The sequence below is a fragment of the Nyctibius grandis genome, chromosome 1 (assembly GCF_013368605.1).
Source record: "Nyctibius grandis isolate bNycGra1 chromosome 1, bNycGra1.pri, whole genome shotgun sequence".
NCBI classification, from domain to species: Eukaryota; Metazoa; Chordata; class Aves; order Nyctibiiformes; family Nyctibiidae; genus Nyctibius; species Nyctibius grandis.
Genome location: NC_090658.1, coordinates 19,740,608 through 19,756,952, shown reverse-complemented (window position 1 = coordinate 19,756,952; position 16,345 = coordinate 19,740,608). Strand labels below are relative to the sequence as shown.

Here is a 16,345-nt window from a genome sequence, read left to right as displayed (position 1 = left end):
AAGTAGTATAATTAACTGGTACAACATTCACATGCAAACTATCAGAAAGTCAGCTTTTATTCTGTTTTTTTAAATGTTGATATACTTTTTTTTAATGCTGAGCATAATCATTGTTAAAAAGATTTAGAATCTTAATCAATGCTGGTTTACGCTGCATTGCATTTAAAAGTTGGAAACCACCCCCCTGGATTATACCACATTCAACCCATCAAGTGAAATAACAGATTATTTTAAAAATCAGAATACTAGATCTTTGCAGCAGTTCCCTTTCTCCCTCCAATCTCTCTTCACATCCATTAATAACATTGTTTATGGATTTGAGCATATTTCCTTCACATTTTTATTCCATCTTCACTGGTTTCTTATCTCAGTTTTTTTAAACTGCATTAATTCAATGTTGACAAAACAGTACTGATAACCTCACTAAGGTCAAAAATGAGAAAGTTTATATCACACTCTTTCTCTAGACTGCCAAGTATTTTAAAAAATGATAATGCAAGTGAGTGAAAATTGAGTACATGTTGACAAAGGAAAAAGAGCTAAGCCTATCTGGAAAGCTAAACGATCTTCTAGCATAGATTGTTAAACCACATTTCAAGTTAAGTCATCACAACAGAAAGAACTGCAAACGCACAAAATCAGCATATGGTGGAAGGGGAGGAAGAAGGGGAGAGACACTAAAACTTCATATTTGTTTTTCAGCTGTATTTCCTACCCCCACAAAAATTAACACAGGAAAACAGAAGCTGTATCCTCCTGCTTTAGAACGCCAGCCATACTCTGCCATTTGCATTAACAGAGAGCATCTACTGGTATCCAAGATACTACAACTTTTATCAAGTTGTAGTTAGAGAAGGACAGTGTGTACAAACTGACACATATTACAAAATCCATTTTGGTATAAATATACAGGTAGTAAGTAGATCAGAAGAAGGAACTATGTTCTATAAGTTCTTTGAAGGCACTGAAATCACTCTCTTCACTTTATGCAGGAGGTGAAGACAGCAACTGGGGCACCAGTTGTGTTGGATTTGATTCTGTAAAACTAGGGATGCTGGCTAAGAACACAGAGATGGAAAGCAAGGAAGAAGAAGTGACTGCGAAATGATAAAGGGTCCTTTGAAAGAGCAAAAAAAGAAAAGAAATGCAAAGAAAAAAAAAAACAGCAATGGTCTTTAAGAAAGCAGATACTAATACAAACAGAGAATTGCTAAGAGCTCATAAGTCAGAGATCGCAGTTCCACAAAGAAACAGTACTAAAGGCACAGGTAAAACGTAACCCTTTACAGAGGAGGGGTAAATCACAAGGCTCTTTAAAATACAGGTAGGAGTAAACTGAAAACAAAAACTAGGTCACATTATTAAGGACAGTAGAAGAGAACAAATTATAGGGACAAAGATCAGCAAGGTCAGTACACAAAATAAAGATGCAATTGTTGTGGTATAAGAACAAACAAGCCAAAACACAAGCAAGTACTCCGCTTGAGAGCTCCTGGGAAAGCCAGATGAAATATTGCTTTTTTTTTAGCATCACTATTCACCGAGATGCTCAACAGTGAACAACTCTGTAAACATGATCTTGACAAGACTGATGCAAAGCCAGGTATAAAATGGGCTTATAAGGGCTATTATCAAAAATGGAAGAATGTTTAAACAGGCTTTAACAGAGTTCCGTCCACCAGTATTCTCATTAGCAACCTGAATGGCAGACTAGAGGACACACTTACTGTATTTGTTGAGTGTGAGTTAATAATGGAAAGAGGTAGATGTCACACTGGCAGACACTATCAGGACTAGGCTGCAAGAAACATGAAATAATTCTTTTGTCTAGTCAGCACCGACAAAGTCTCAGTGAGAAGATTTGTCCAGTTTTGAGCTGCAAACCAAGACAGAAGGGAACAATGGGAGACAATCTAGCCAGATTAAAAAATGTTCAGAGGACAGTCAATGATTTTATGATCAGCCAAATGGAAAACATTTCTCATTAATGACCGAATTAACTGGTCTGGCTTATCAAAAAGAGAAAAAAGCACAGATGAATTGATAATCCTCAAGCAGCTAAAAGGATATTGCAAAGAGGAAAAGAATAATCCATGCTCCCCAGTGATCTTAAATTCCAGCAGAAGAGATTTGACTGAACACTAGAAAAAGATTTCTCAGCTGTGAAGACAGTTTCCATTGGCAATCACCACCAATAAAAAACATAAAGAATGCCTAAATAAACAGTAGTTAAGAGGGCGTAGGTCAAGCTAATCCTGCCTTGACCTTTCTAGGTCTAGCCATCTATGTCTGCATGTGATCTGCCTTCTTGTTTCTGCCCACAGTTTTTGCCAGACCTTTAAAGAACCCTTTTCTCTTATACAAATTTCACATAAAATGACACATGCATCAGACTGCAGGTGGAAACAAAATGTTACAAAGTTTACCAAAATAAAAAAGTCCTAAAAGCTTTTGCAGTGATATAAAAAACAAAATTCTTCTCAGAATACAAAAAACCCTCTTACCAAGCAGATCACCTGATAGGTTGACAGGCAATATGACACACACAGACAAAATGCTGACAGCAATCAACAAACAGATGATGTGACGCTGGAAGGCAAGGTAATGTATGGCATCTTCACCACATCTCTCATGAATCTCGTCATCGCTGCATCATAGACAGAAAAGCATGTGGTCAGTCTACTTAATATCCTTGGGGTTTTGGGGGGTGGTTTTTGAACATACACTAATTTCTCAATCTACCCAGCGACATCTCCATCAATCTCTATCCATTTTCAATATGGTTGTGTTCTTTCATGCATAAATTTAAGTTCCAAAAGTGTCTCTTTCTTGTGCAGTATCAACAAACAAAAATTAACATGAGGGAATTTAAGACAGAAACGAGTAATCTGAGAAGCAAATATAAACTGAAGTTCTTTTTTTATCAGCCTAAAAGGGAACAAAGTAATTTGCTGTGACCTCCTGTGTTATGACAGTCACAAGGTCTTAAGCCTAGCTCTCAAGCATTAAGATCACACTGTGACAGTGTTCACTCATCTCCATAAAGGCTCCCCATGAGGAAAATGACAACAGAATCACCTTACTCCTATGACATCCAATTAACAGAAGATATTAATAGGCTTTGGAATGAACTCTCATCATCTATCCATTATCAGCAGGACAGATAATTAAAATAGGAGTTCTTGGAAAAGGAACTGAACTAGCAAAAACAGAGAAAGACGGGCTCAATCTCCACCCCTTTTTTGTTTCAATGTACCCAAACTAGAAATCGATATTTAAAAATCATGATTTACTAAGCCCCAAGAGATACAAAGAACAAACATCACACATCTAATGCTCAGTTTCTGAGAAACAGTGGGATGGGCTTTTCCTCGTCAGTCAACTCCAGCCCCAACTAAACCACAGAAACCCATGCAGGGAAACCCTGTTTCCTGCCTGGGGCCCTACCAACTTCAAACAGGGGAACACCCACACAGTACTCTTTGAAGGGTAAAAGCCTAGAGCCTAGTTATTAGCTCAGAATCCATACAAATGTCATAGATTCACTGAGGTTCACACACCGTCCCAAGATCAGGAAGTCCCTGGGCTGCCAGCAGAAGGACAACTGTATCCTGAAGAAGTATTCCCATAAGCTGACCTTGTTTTCATATTCTTTTTCCACCCCACCAGAGGCACCTGTATCACTGTTTGTATTGAATTCTATCTACTCAAGGAAAAAAAAAAACCACACATTTTTGAATACAAACTTCCTTTTTAATTAAAAAAAGAGCAAAGCAAATCACAGATCACCGTTTCTGTTTCATATACTTACTGCATCCGAAAAGCAGCTGTCATCCAAGAACAAAATCCCTATAAATAAAGAAGGACGTTTTTAGGAGCTAACATACACAAAATATAGTCTCTAATCTGTACAATTAAGAGTAGTGTTTCTATTAAGCCAATCTCTTAGGTAAAAAGCTGGCAGTTTGTTGCTCTGAAATAATAATTTAGAAACATACAGAAAAATACCTCATACTCTACGTACTTTTTACAAGACAATTCATATGTCTGTCTTCACAGAGTATTTAAGGGGTTTTTTTTAATTACTTGCACATTTATTGCTTGGGCTTCTTAAATTTATACAAGTGTGTCCAAATCCCATCTCCAATGAACAGAAGTCAAGACTGAAGCTTCTAAGGAATTTTTTTTTTAAAGGATTGTTTCAGAGCAGAAAAGCTGATTTTTTCCAAAACCATTTCCAGAGACTCTCCAATTTCAAGGATAAGTTCCGTGAGAGTCTAATACAAGTTAATCAGTTAAACGTTAGTTAGAAACAACGCTGTGATTACATTAACAGAAAGGCTTCTTGTATAGGTTTACAAATCCTCCTATGAAACTGTAGAGGAGAGACCACATCTCACTGAATGTTCCAGTATGGTTCAAAAAAATCTTGTCTCTTGAAAGGGCTCTTCTTTCAAGTGAATATGATCGAGCTAAAGATACAAGTTTTTATTCAACAGTTTCAATGATACAGTTGCTTTAGGGTTTTAAAAAAGATGAAGAAAACTACACAAATAGCAGAGCAATCCTGATCAAACACCAGTATGCTTTTGATGCTCACACAATTATTTAGTTGCAAGGCCAGATATTAAGTTGATACATATATAAAATGTTAAAACGTAGGCTGCTACCATCGGACAACTCTCACATGGTTCATTCTGAAGCTGCCACACAAAATGACAAAGATGTGTGAATTCAAAGACTCCAGAGAGACCATGGATGGAACTAATCAAAAGTTTGGCCAAAAAATTATTTTCCATTCCAAAACAGTTTTAATATTAAGAGCACATGGCATTATTACTAGCCTCACACTTGCATCCAGTTTTCTCATCTTCATGAGGAAGGCAATGTACTATAAAGATCAACAAGGTATTATTTGACACGTTAACATAATGTAACTTTTTGAACTGTTACTTAAGCACAAATTATTTAGTACTCTTTTTTTCTTCCGTGCCTCCCCTTTGAAACTCTAACGTATAGTCCCTCTCCTAATTAAAAAAACCTAGTCACTTAGAAAATGACACAACATACTGGTTTGTCATATGGCAATAGTTTGTCAGGAAATGGAAAGAGATTACATATGGTTCTATAAAAACACAACACACAATGCATTACTAATTTTTGCATATAGATAGTCTTCCATTTTATGACTGGTTCATTGGGCTAGGTGGAATGGCAAATTACAACAGATTCCATTAAATAGTTTACATTAAAAAAAACATCAAAACTCTAGAATACTTACACTATCATATTCAAGATCTTCAGGTACTGATGAAGATGTTGACAATCGGTTGTATCTTGATTCACTAAAATACATTAAATGACACTTTAAAATATCTTTAATAACAGATGATGGAATTCCACAGAATTATTTCAACTTCAACAATTCTGAAGTAACTAAGGGAAGCAGTACAAAAACACTTTTTCACTTACGAAAGCTGTGGCTTTAATCTTGTAGCGTATGCTTAGTTATAGAAACTTTTGCTGTGTCTCGTGTTGAAAATGGAGGACATGTGAGTTCATTTAACTGAACTAGAGCATTTAACTGAACTAGAAAGAAAACAAGGTCTTGTTGGGATATTAAACCACAATAACATAAAAGAATGCAACACAGGTTTGGAGGCCTAGCGAGGATCAGATCTGCAGGGTAGTTTCCTGTTCAGATATTCCTCATTACAAGACATCACCTCTTTTCCCACCACCTCTCTTCCTTCATCTTACAGCCACTACTCAGAATTTCTCTGCACAATTAAATTTCTCACCTGCAGGGCCACCTTCTCAACACAAATTCAGTCCTGCTGCAAGGCTAGAAACATTTAGAGACTCCGTAGCCCTCAAATATAGCAAAGTACCTGGTTTTAGTTTGTTGCTAAAAAGAAAAGTTGCAATGGTGATATGCCCATAATTACAGGACAATACATGTGAAAATGGAGCATATTCATGGTGTATCTACAATAACTTTGACCTAGCTGGCTCAGGTCACAGCCCAGCAGGGACAATAACATAGGCTCCTAGGCATCTGACTGCTCAAGGACCTGTTTGTCCCATGCAGGCCTCTACAGCCCCCATGGAAGCCTGTGCCAGAGCATCTTCATTCTTCCTGCCTGAGCTAACTGTCTCAGTTATTGCCCATCTGGGTTTTTTTGCCATCTACTTTTCACAATTGTACATGGATTACACCTAAAACCACATTTTGAGTCCTTTCCTGTTGCTTAGTTATGAATTTACCACAACTTAGTTACACCACTAGTACCAGGAAGAGGCTCGCTGTTAAAGTTTACCCACTTCATAAATAAACAACTAGCTTTTAAACATCCCAAGACATCGTCCTGTAGAAATAATATATAGAAAAAAAAAACTGAAAAGCTCATTTGCAGTATTACTAAAAATCAGTGAAGAATTTTAGAAACCTGCAACGATACATTTCTGTTTTATTTTTAAACCCTTCAGAAATATTATGGCACAGGCTGCACATGGAGCTCTGGGAAGATACTGGGCTTGAGCCAAGATAAACAAAATAGTTAATATCCTCCTATCACAGAAACACACTGTAAACGTCAATGTGTAGGTATGTGACATGCTAGCAGACAAGCAGCCTATTTCCTTACCTCCACTTCCTTAACCCAGAACTGTAGAATGAAATTCACGACAGTGCCAAACACACTTTATTACTGAAACCTCAAAGAGTAACTCTGTGAGTGGGATGTATTTCACACAAAGCAGCATGAGGACGTGTTTAACAAATATGTGCATGTGATCACAAACACATCTAACTGATGCAAATGCACTTAATTTAAGCCCTGTATACTGTACCGACTTCCACATTCCCCAAATGGTTTCAACAAATCAGTCTGATTGCACATCTTTTTTACCTTTCAGCTTCTGACACCAGAGCAACGCGACCGTAGTCCCAGAATCTCTTTCTTATAATGGAAAACAGTAATATTAAAATCTAGAAAATAAAAACAAAGATCTTTGAATATTTATTTTTCCACTTCATAATAATTATTCTTAGGTGGATAGGAACTGTCAAAAAATGCTACCCTAGCTCCTAAACCAACTGTCATATGTTAAGCAACCCAATGCTGACCATGCTACAAACCAACGTGTCTGGGACCAAAGGACCAGAATGCCTGTCTTCTGGTTCTAATTTATAAAGGAGGAGAACTGCATGTAAAAATACTTCTGAAATGCAAGTATATGAAGGTTTGTGACAGGAAAAGCAGCAAGTAGTACTTCAGAGGAAATAAAAACCTTCATAAATACACGTTTACTATTATTCATTACTTGATGCACAGAACTACGATGGAAGACTTGTAATTTTATTTTACTGTTTTTTTTAAACAGTGATGTAAACAGGCTGTCGGGGGCTCAGCTATTTTCTCAAGTATGAGAATTATTTTTACCCTCAGTAAAAGTAATATATAACTCCTAAAACCCAGAAACTTATATTTAATCTCTGCAATGGATTTTTTATCTTCTCCTTGTATTTTCACTTTTTGAAAGAGGCTAAGAAAACAAAAAAAACCCACCACCACTATGTATTTCATGGATGCGTTTTTTTTTTTTTTAAAAAAAGAAACAAGTTGCTCTGTACGAAGCAGAAGTAACAGGGCCTGTTTTCTATGCATATGTAGCATAGGCCCTCACCTCCTAGCCCCTCCTACATCCCATACCTGTTTGGCTAGAAAGCAGTGCTAGTGATGTAACTTATTTGGATCTACGCAAATACAGACTGGCCAGCCAGGATACTTGTCAAGATTATGTATGTGTCAAGATTACACAGCTGATTTCTGCATTTCGCAATAAATAAAACCTTCTTATAACAGCCTTCTTCCCAACAGGGAATATTAATTTAGATCTTCCTCCTTCATCTGGCCATTAAACTTCATGCATGCAGGGAAGTTCTCTAGGCTCTTTGCAACTGTGGTTGCAATGGACTAAGGTATTCTACGGTTATTAGGAGGAACTGTCAGACAAAAATGGGAAGGCAATGCAATATATAAACCTCACTTTCTTAGGAAACCAGCCTTGAAATAATATTCAGAAACCCATCAGCTGACAGTTACTAAAATGATCTGCAGTAACCATGTCATGAACACAGGAATACAGGAGTTGCTAAATAAATTTCAGTACTCTGTACTTGAAGAATACAGGAGCCTTCTACATTGCATCTAACTCTCTACCTAATGCTGTTTGAGAGGAGGGTTCAACAGCAAGGAATTCAAAAGCAGAGACCCCAGTATCTTAAAATTCAACCACAGAAGTCCCTTCAAACACTCCAACCAAATCTTATGAAGTGCTGTGCCATCAGTTGCACAGAGCAGTAAATACTGTACGTTCTCAGAAAATGGATTTATGGTAGCATGCTGCATACACCAAATGAATAGCAAACAATGCCACTAGATAATTTTTAGGAACATCCTCTGCGTTCCTACAGAACCACCAGCTCTTACCTTACACTAGTGGTTTTAAGTTTCTAGTGGCTTTCTAGAACTCAGGAACTACGTGATCCCTTTAGTCTAATTTTACTATCACAAACCTCACTTATCAGGCCAACTTCAGATCTACAGCTCTTTTTCTGGTGGCTTAAGACTACCTAAACCAACTCTGTAGAAATAACTGTAAGTTTTATTGGAGTCAGAGGCCTCCAGATCAGCTCCAGTTTTGGAGCCTCCAGACTAACAACTAATCATATTCCTCCTCTGGTCAGGACTGAGCTGATCAGTACATTATTTCCTTGACAGCTTCATGAAATCTAATTTTAAAAAATCTGTGAAATGACAGATTTTCCATATTGTATTTCCTTTTGAAAAACAATCAAGTTAGCAATGGCATTCCCTTCCTGAAAAGGGACCCAGTACTTAAACCCAGAGTAAGGAACAAATGTTCTTGCAGTTAAGACAAAACATAGAAATTTGAGCTACCACTGCAAAGCCCACCATCACTCCACATACAGACACTATGACATTGCGGTCTCTCTACATCTACATGTCCAACATACAGTGACACTGTCACCCCACATGTATGTGAACCTTCATCAATACTTGAAAAGTGCTTTGATGTTCCCAGGACGGCCTTAGCACATTTCTTACTCTGAAGATTCTCAGAAACAAACCCCTACCTGATAAATAAGAGAATTCTGAACAATCTAACTTTTGAGAAGGCCACAAGGATTTTCAACATAAGAAACCGAAACTGGGCTTACAAAAAAGAAGGTTACATCAAGCAGCAGGACAGTTGGGATTCCACCAAAAGTTACTCCTTGGAGCACCGTGCTGCCTCGGGCAGTGCTGTAGCAATACGTCTCATTTGTTGAGTTGAAAGGTACACTTCTGTTCCAGAAGTAGACTAGATGAGAATGTCCAAAACCCAGAAAAAAGAAAGGGTTCATTTTGTCTTTCCCTAAAAAAAAAAAAAAGAAAAGAAGAAGTGAAACAACCATGCGAAAAGCCTGCCTGGTATTTATGAAATGTACTAACATTACAAGTACAAAAAGTACAGGAAGATTCAACCAGGAAACTACTTTGGAAGTGAAGTCATATTTGACAATCTTCCCCTGTAAAATATTACGCAATAACTGACAGGCTTAGTTAGTAGCAGAGACCAGGCAAGAATTCCAGACTTCTAACCAGCCATATCCTTTACAGACATCTGAGGAAGACAATGGAAGACCCACACAAAACAAACTTCTCCATCTTCTAACCTATAACATTAAACTACTTATTCCAGCCTGGATTCTGGTTCTAGGAGTAACACAGGGCATTAGATGTTTCAACAACAGCAGTTAGAAGATTTTGCTCCTAGTTGATGAGCATGTGTGAACATACCAGCTTGTGAACTTTGTATTCAAATATCAAGACCTTGAGATTATTAACAAATTCACCATTAATTCCACAGAAAAGAACTACTACACAAATACACATGCTCCTCTCTTTTCTTAGGCTATTGTGTCATTTTCCTGTTTTAATAGGAGAATTCAACTGAAAGAACAACACAGTAATTACAGTATATCATGAACAACAAAGAACAAAGAGTATTTCTAATTTTCTAAGAGAATAGCCATCTATCTCATTTTAGTCAACGGACCTGCTCAGATAATGTAGTAACATACAAGAATGCACAAGATTTGGCTATTAATACAAAGGTCTTTTTACCAGTACAGGCAATTTGTCACTTATTTTGGGGCCTTCCACTTGAAATATTTCTTTTCTTGGATCTTATTAACTTGATGCTTCCCATGGACTTGGGACAAAAGCATGCTTCATGCAGAACACACTTCTGACTGATAAATTCGTAAAGAAAGTACACCCCAAAAACTCTATCCTTTGAAAGCAAATACTATAGATCCTCATCACAGGCCCAGGGACACTACTTTTGGGATACCACGCCTCCATAAGAGGAATGGATGTCTCTGATAACAGCACTATTCTGGATGCTGAAAACAAAACAAAACCAAAACAAGAATATGAATAAGTACAAGTTCTCCCTTTAAACAGCAGGAAAACAGCAGAGAGAGTACTCCTCCCAAAACAGCATTTACTAAATGTTGGACTGTGTGACGCGGTACAAACAAACCAACCACACCACCACACAAAATTTGTGCTGTGAATCTATCCTTGCTTTCTAAGGATTGAAATTTAGTACTGACAGAAAAGAAAGTATTTTTGAACACACTTTGGAAACCTTCATCACAACTGCAGAGACTGCACGCTAAATTTTAAGTAACACAATGGATCTTATCAGGCACAGTTTCCAGTTCTTGAAAGCTATAATTTTAAAACAAGCCAGCTGTCAGGCAGATAAAGAGAACGGCCAGACCTCCCACGGGTGGAGTTGTGCTGCAGCAACTAGCATGCAACCAGCGGTGCTTTGCAACCTTTCCAGGGAACGTGGGCACCAGTACAGGCTCTAGACACTAGAAACCATCTCCCTTATAGAATCATAGAATCGTTTTTGTTGGAAAGGACTTTAAGGTCATCGAGTCCGACCATTAACCTAGCACTGCCAAGTCCACCACTAGACCATGTCCCTAAGCACCACATCTACACGTCTTTTAGACACCTCCAGGGATGGTGACTCCACCACTTCCCTGGGCAGCCTGTTCCAATGCTCGATAACCCTTTCGGTGAAGCAATTTTTCCTGATATCCAATCTAAACCTCCCCTGGCACAACCTGAGGTCCTTTCCTCTCATCCTATCACTTGTTACCTAGGGGAAGAGACCGACACCCACCTCACTACAACCTCCTTTCACATAGTTGTAGAGCGATAAGGTCTCCCCTCAGCCTCCTTTTCTCCAGACTAAACCACCCCAGTTCCCTCAGCCGCTCCTCATAAGACTTGTGCTCTAGACCCTTCACCAGCTTTGTTGCCTTTCTCTGGACTCGCTCCAGCACCTCAATGTCTTTCTTGTAGTGAGGGGCACAAAACTGAACACAGTATTCGAGGGCTGGGTCCCCGACAGCGACCCCTGCCCTGGCAGGGCCGTGAAATCAGGGCTGGCAGGGCAGGTTTCCCCAGGCGCCACACCGGCAAACCCCCAGGGCTCGTAACCGGCACAGGGAGTCAGCCCTGGGCTCCCTGCTCACCTCTGAGGATGCGCCGGGCTTAGCCCCTTGCCCCGCACCGCCCCTCCGCAGGGAGGGGACGCCCGCCCTCAGGGCGGCCCCGGCCGCCCACTCCCCGCCCCGAGCCCGCGGGGCCGGGGGTCCGGCTGCGGCCGCTGACGGGAGAGGGGGGAGGCGGCCCAGCGAAAACGGCTGTTTCCTCAGGAGGGCCGGGCGGAAGGGAGCGGGAGGCGGCCGGCCCCGGCCCCCGCGGGCAGTCCGGCCTCAGCCGGCAGCGTAGCCCGGCCGCAGTTGGCGGCACAGCCCGTGCCCCGGCGGCTGCCCCTCAGGGCTCACCTCGCCCTCTCCCCTCCCCGCGGCCGCACCTGCCCCGAGGCCGCCCCACGCAGCCCGTGCACGTCTCGTCCCCACACAGCGCCGCCGACCAAGGCTGCCGCCGGCAGCGCCGCTCGCTCCCGCCCTCCCTTACCTGCACCGGGGCGGCCGCGGCCTCTCCCCTCCCCTCTCGTCTCGTCTCGTCTCGTCTCGTCTCGTCACCGCACGGGGCGCAGCGCCGCAACTCCGTCCCGCCCCGAAGTTACAAGGCCCAGCAACAAGTCCCGGGAGCCGCGCATGCGTGCCCGGGCCGAGCCCCGCTGCCGGGCCGGGCCGGGCCGGGGCGGCGGCCATGGATCCCCTGCCTTCTTTCGTTGCCTCCCTCACGGGGCAGCTCAGCCCCGAAGGCGGCTAGTTGTTCAGTGTTGTAGCCCGTCGCTTCTCCAGCATTCTTTTCCGGACCCCGAAGTGCTTCCCTCAGGGAAAGGGCCCCGCAGTAGAACAACAGGGGGAAAGTTGCTGTCATTTTCCTTACACGGCTGTCCGGTTTCTTCTGCTGCCAATATGACATGGCGGTCAGGAGATGGGGTCACCCGTTTTTATTCAGCGCGGTTTTGTTTTAGCAGGGGAGACACTTGGAGCTGTGTGGGGAGCCGGTTTTATTCCTGCACAGCAGCAAGAGCTTCTGGGTCGGCGGCCTGTGTACGCCAGAACTGCCTTTAAAGCATCTTGAGCCAAGCTTTCCCTTTATGCAATTCCGTTGAAATTATATCTGTAATGGTTTACAACAGTTATTTTAGAAGTTCATAGCTCATCTACGAAAATTCTGTGCTGGATCCTAAAGACAAAATCTCTGGTTACGTATGAAGGATTTCCTCACTACTTGGTGATTTCTCAATTTCAGTGTTAAATAAAAGGCAAGGCCCTGCTGTCCACCTCTTTTCTACCCTTTTAATGTTCCCTCAACAGCCATTTGATACCCAGCATTGCCAACCATCATCATCCTCCTGTGTCTTCATCCTTTTCCCCTGATTGGCACGATTGACCTCAATGAGCAGCAGGCATTTGAGGAAGAAGATTATGATAATGGCAAAAATGTAACCGTTCAGAGGGAGGCAGGGAGACCACTTGCCTTCAAAGATTTGCACCCTACCTCCAGTCTCATGGACGAAGCAGCAGTGATGTTTCAGAACAGGGACTCACTCTAAAAACAACCAAAATCATCAGGCCATTGCAAGGTTCAATCTGATGTTACACTGATCGAAATCTCAGTCATCTGTTGACTTTTACGTTTAAAAGAAATGAGCATCCCAGCTGCCAAGAAGCCAGCATCTCCTCCAGTTGACAGTCCTGCTCCTGCCTCTCCATCTTCAACTCCTTATGTCCCTGTGTATACAAACTGTGTGTATTGCTTAGTGCCCTGCATGCATACCCTTTATCCTGCTCCCTGCCATTTTATTAATCCAAAATTTCTTCGCTGTGTTAAATCCTTGCCTCACTTTTCAGGAATGTCTGCTCACTGCAGAGCAGCGTTTGGCTGTACATGTGCTATGTGCCTTCCGCCACTCCACCCCACAAAAAGGGAAAAGTCCCAGTTATCTGCAGTAGCTGAGAGACATTTCAAGATAGTATTTCATAATTTATGTAGGAGCTGCATTGCAGGTAATCTGTGATTTTAAATTGGCCATAACAATTGTATTAGTTAGAAAATGGCATAAAAGTTCTCAGCTCAAAGCAGAGTGGTTCAGATTCACTGCTGAAATAAAGAAATTCCACTGTTGTTGAATTATGTTAATTATTTTAGCTTTAAAACACACGCTCTTCTACTTAGGGCTATGTTGGGGGGAAAGTTGTTTGGCATGAGTGTAGCAGAGTAATTATTCCATCCTAGCTTTTCTGGAATAACTCTTCTTGTGGACAGCTTATTTCAAAACAGGAATTCAAAGTGGAATTGTTATAATCACTGTCTTTCAAATTAAATTTTACTGATGCAGCTGCAGTAGAGTACACCTACCACATAGATGAAGCTTCAGTGTATGCTTGCAGCTCTTACACTTCTAGGACCAAAATCTGTTTGGTTGATTTTCTCACTGATTTCCTAAGCTGTTTGTACTTTTGATTCTTGCCTTATTTTTCAAAATTATGAAGGCCTTGCTCTGGCTAGACTATCTTACTCTGTAGTGTAAAACAGGTGATATTCAGTGATCTTGACATTGTAGTCTTGACTTTCTTCATTATGAAGACTTTTGCCCAGCTACAAAATCATTTTTCCCTCTCTTTCTCACAAGAACAACATCAAGCTTTTGTCATTTGTTTTTTTTTTCTTCCTCTGTCTAGACAGGCTCTTTAGCTAAGTGGTGTGATTTTTTTTATCTCTAATTTCAACAGCAGAGTCACATTTCCCTCCTCCCTACCTCTTGTAAATAGGGTTTTGTTTACCACTGTCTGTTCTTTTGGTGACAAAAGCCACATACTGTCATTAGTTAGCAAACGTTTAATTATGTTGCTAGAGCAGATGGAAATCCAGCCTCAGGACCTAGGCAGCAGGTCAATAGAATTTAAAATTCTTCCATCTTTCTCGTATTTTGCATGGTCCATATCCACTTCAACAGCTCTTTAGCACCAAGTGCAACAAGTGTGCGGGGTATTTACACTTGCATGTGTGACTCTTCCCTTACTTTATTAAATGACCTTATGGCTGAAGAACTCCTCTGTCACTTTAGTTTGATTTATCACAGCAGGAGTTCCCTTGATGGGTGAACTCCTAACAGGACATCAATAGTCTCTGGATGTGAGTAGCAGGTGGCCTGATGCTTTACCATGTGTGGCAACTCTCGCTGTGGTTTCTTCTTTCTGAAGAAACCCATCAGCCCAGCTTGCTGTTCCTTACTTATCTGCCTATTCAAATATATCTTAATGGATTTAATTCAGGCTTCTAGCCTGGCAGCCCTTTGCTACCTTTTAATCCTTGCCTTCATCCAGCAATCTGTTTACAAGCCTCAATATACCAAAGGACTTAGTGCAGGCATTATGGAGTCTTCCTCTGAAAGCCCTGAGCATTAATATGTGTATAATAAAAATAAACAAATAAATCTAGACAGATAGATAGACAGATTTAAATGAACTCATCATAATACAAATAAGCAAGCAGCAAGTGTTGATTTAAATTAACAATTTACGCTTGGTTTCTCTCTATACTTACTATTTTTGTAGTGCTGTTTCTCATTCATAGATAATATGTTGATTTCAAGGTAGAAACAGCCTTGCATTAAAGTTGGAATGTATTTCTATTAGTCAAGAGAGTTCACTATTATACAAAATATTTAACTGAATATATCTAGCTATATATGATAGAAATTTGCCTTGCGTTTGTTTTATGTTTTGTGTCAGATAGCAAGTGGTGAATGGGGCCGTGGTACTGATGCTTGAGCATGATTAATTTTTCTCACGATCTTCATCAAGTTATATTTAAATGAAAACTGGAATTTTATTAAAATGCACAAGTAACCACAATCTAAAATAGCAATACTGAAAAGTATGGGAGAAATGTGCAGGAGAAAAAAGTAAGCTTATTACAACATATTTTGCATTTAAACTTGGTTTATGACACACTGGATTATTGTCCCTACTTTGTGCACTGAGCTCATTGTTTTTGGTCAGCCTGGTTATGTCTAGAGAGGCGTCCCTGTGAGTGCTCCCGGGCTTCTGTACTGGTACCCCAGCTATAAATGCTGCCAAACCCAGCCATAACAACTGCAGAACCTTGCCCTACGCCTACCTGGGCTGAGATGGGCCTATACCTTACCAGTGGGCATTGCATGGACATCCTCATCACTCACCTGAGCACGGTGTGAGGTTTTAAACCTCTGTTTTGCAGATAGTTGCAGCTGTGGAGAATGTTTTGTTGATATATAGGATTTGGGGGTTTATTATTAGCTTGTCGAAATTCAGCCATTGTTGATGTGACGCACTTTGGTACAAAACTAGGACAAGGTGACCTGTAACATGAATGACTTCATTGTTTTCTGAAGATACATATTATCTTAATGCCTATCCGTGCGTTAACCCTGTGTGTATAGAAGCTGAAGGGAGTTAATGCATAGGTGGCATAGCACTAACTATAATTACGGCAGCTCCCTGAGAGAGAGGGAGATGGAGAAACCATCTGTCACAATCTGGTCTCTCCCACTGAAGAGGACAGCACCTGGCCATGTGACCCATTGGTTCTAGGTGAGTCATGGAGTAGGTGTATTTGTCACCAGTGTAAAATATTAAACCACTCACAGCTTGTAATGTTTTCCTCTTCTTGGGTACAATATAAGTTAGTTCTAGCAAAGAACTTTAGTGTCCTCAAGAGCCTCTGTGCTCCACAGCTGTCCTGACTGTACATAGTAATTGTTGTTGCAACAGTACTGGGGTGAG

The 16,345-nt window shown here is 40.8% G+C and overlaps 1 protein-coding gene across 1 annotated transcript in view; it reads right to left on the bottom strand.

Annotated features, from left to right (window-relative positions):
* TMEM63A (transmembrane protein 63A) overlaps positions 1-12,130 on the bottom strand; it is a 33,715-nt gene extending 21,585 nt beyond the window's left edge. Inside the window, exons 1-6 of the mRNA XM_068395179.1 lie at positions 12,078-12,130; positions 9,248-9,444; positions 6,912-6,991; positions 5,282-5,345; positions 3,812-3,849; positions 2,505-2,647 (exon numbers count right to left, since the gene is read on the bottom strand). Coding sequence (XP_068251280.1) covers positions 2,505-2,647; positions 3,812-3,849; positions 5,282-5,345; positions 6,912-6,991; positions 9,248-9,433 — 511 coding nt within the window. The 5' untranslated portion in view covers positions 9,434-9,444; positions 12,078-12,130. The remainder of the gene's footprint in view (positions 1-2,504; positions 2,648-3,811; positions 3,850-5,281; positions 5,346-6,911; positions 6,992-9,247; positions 9,445-12,077) is intronic.
* Positions 12,131-16,345: the final 4,215 nt, after the last annotated feature.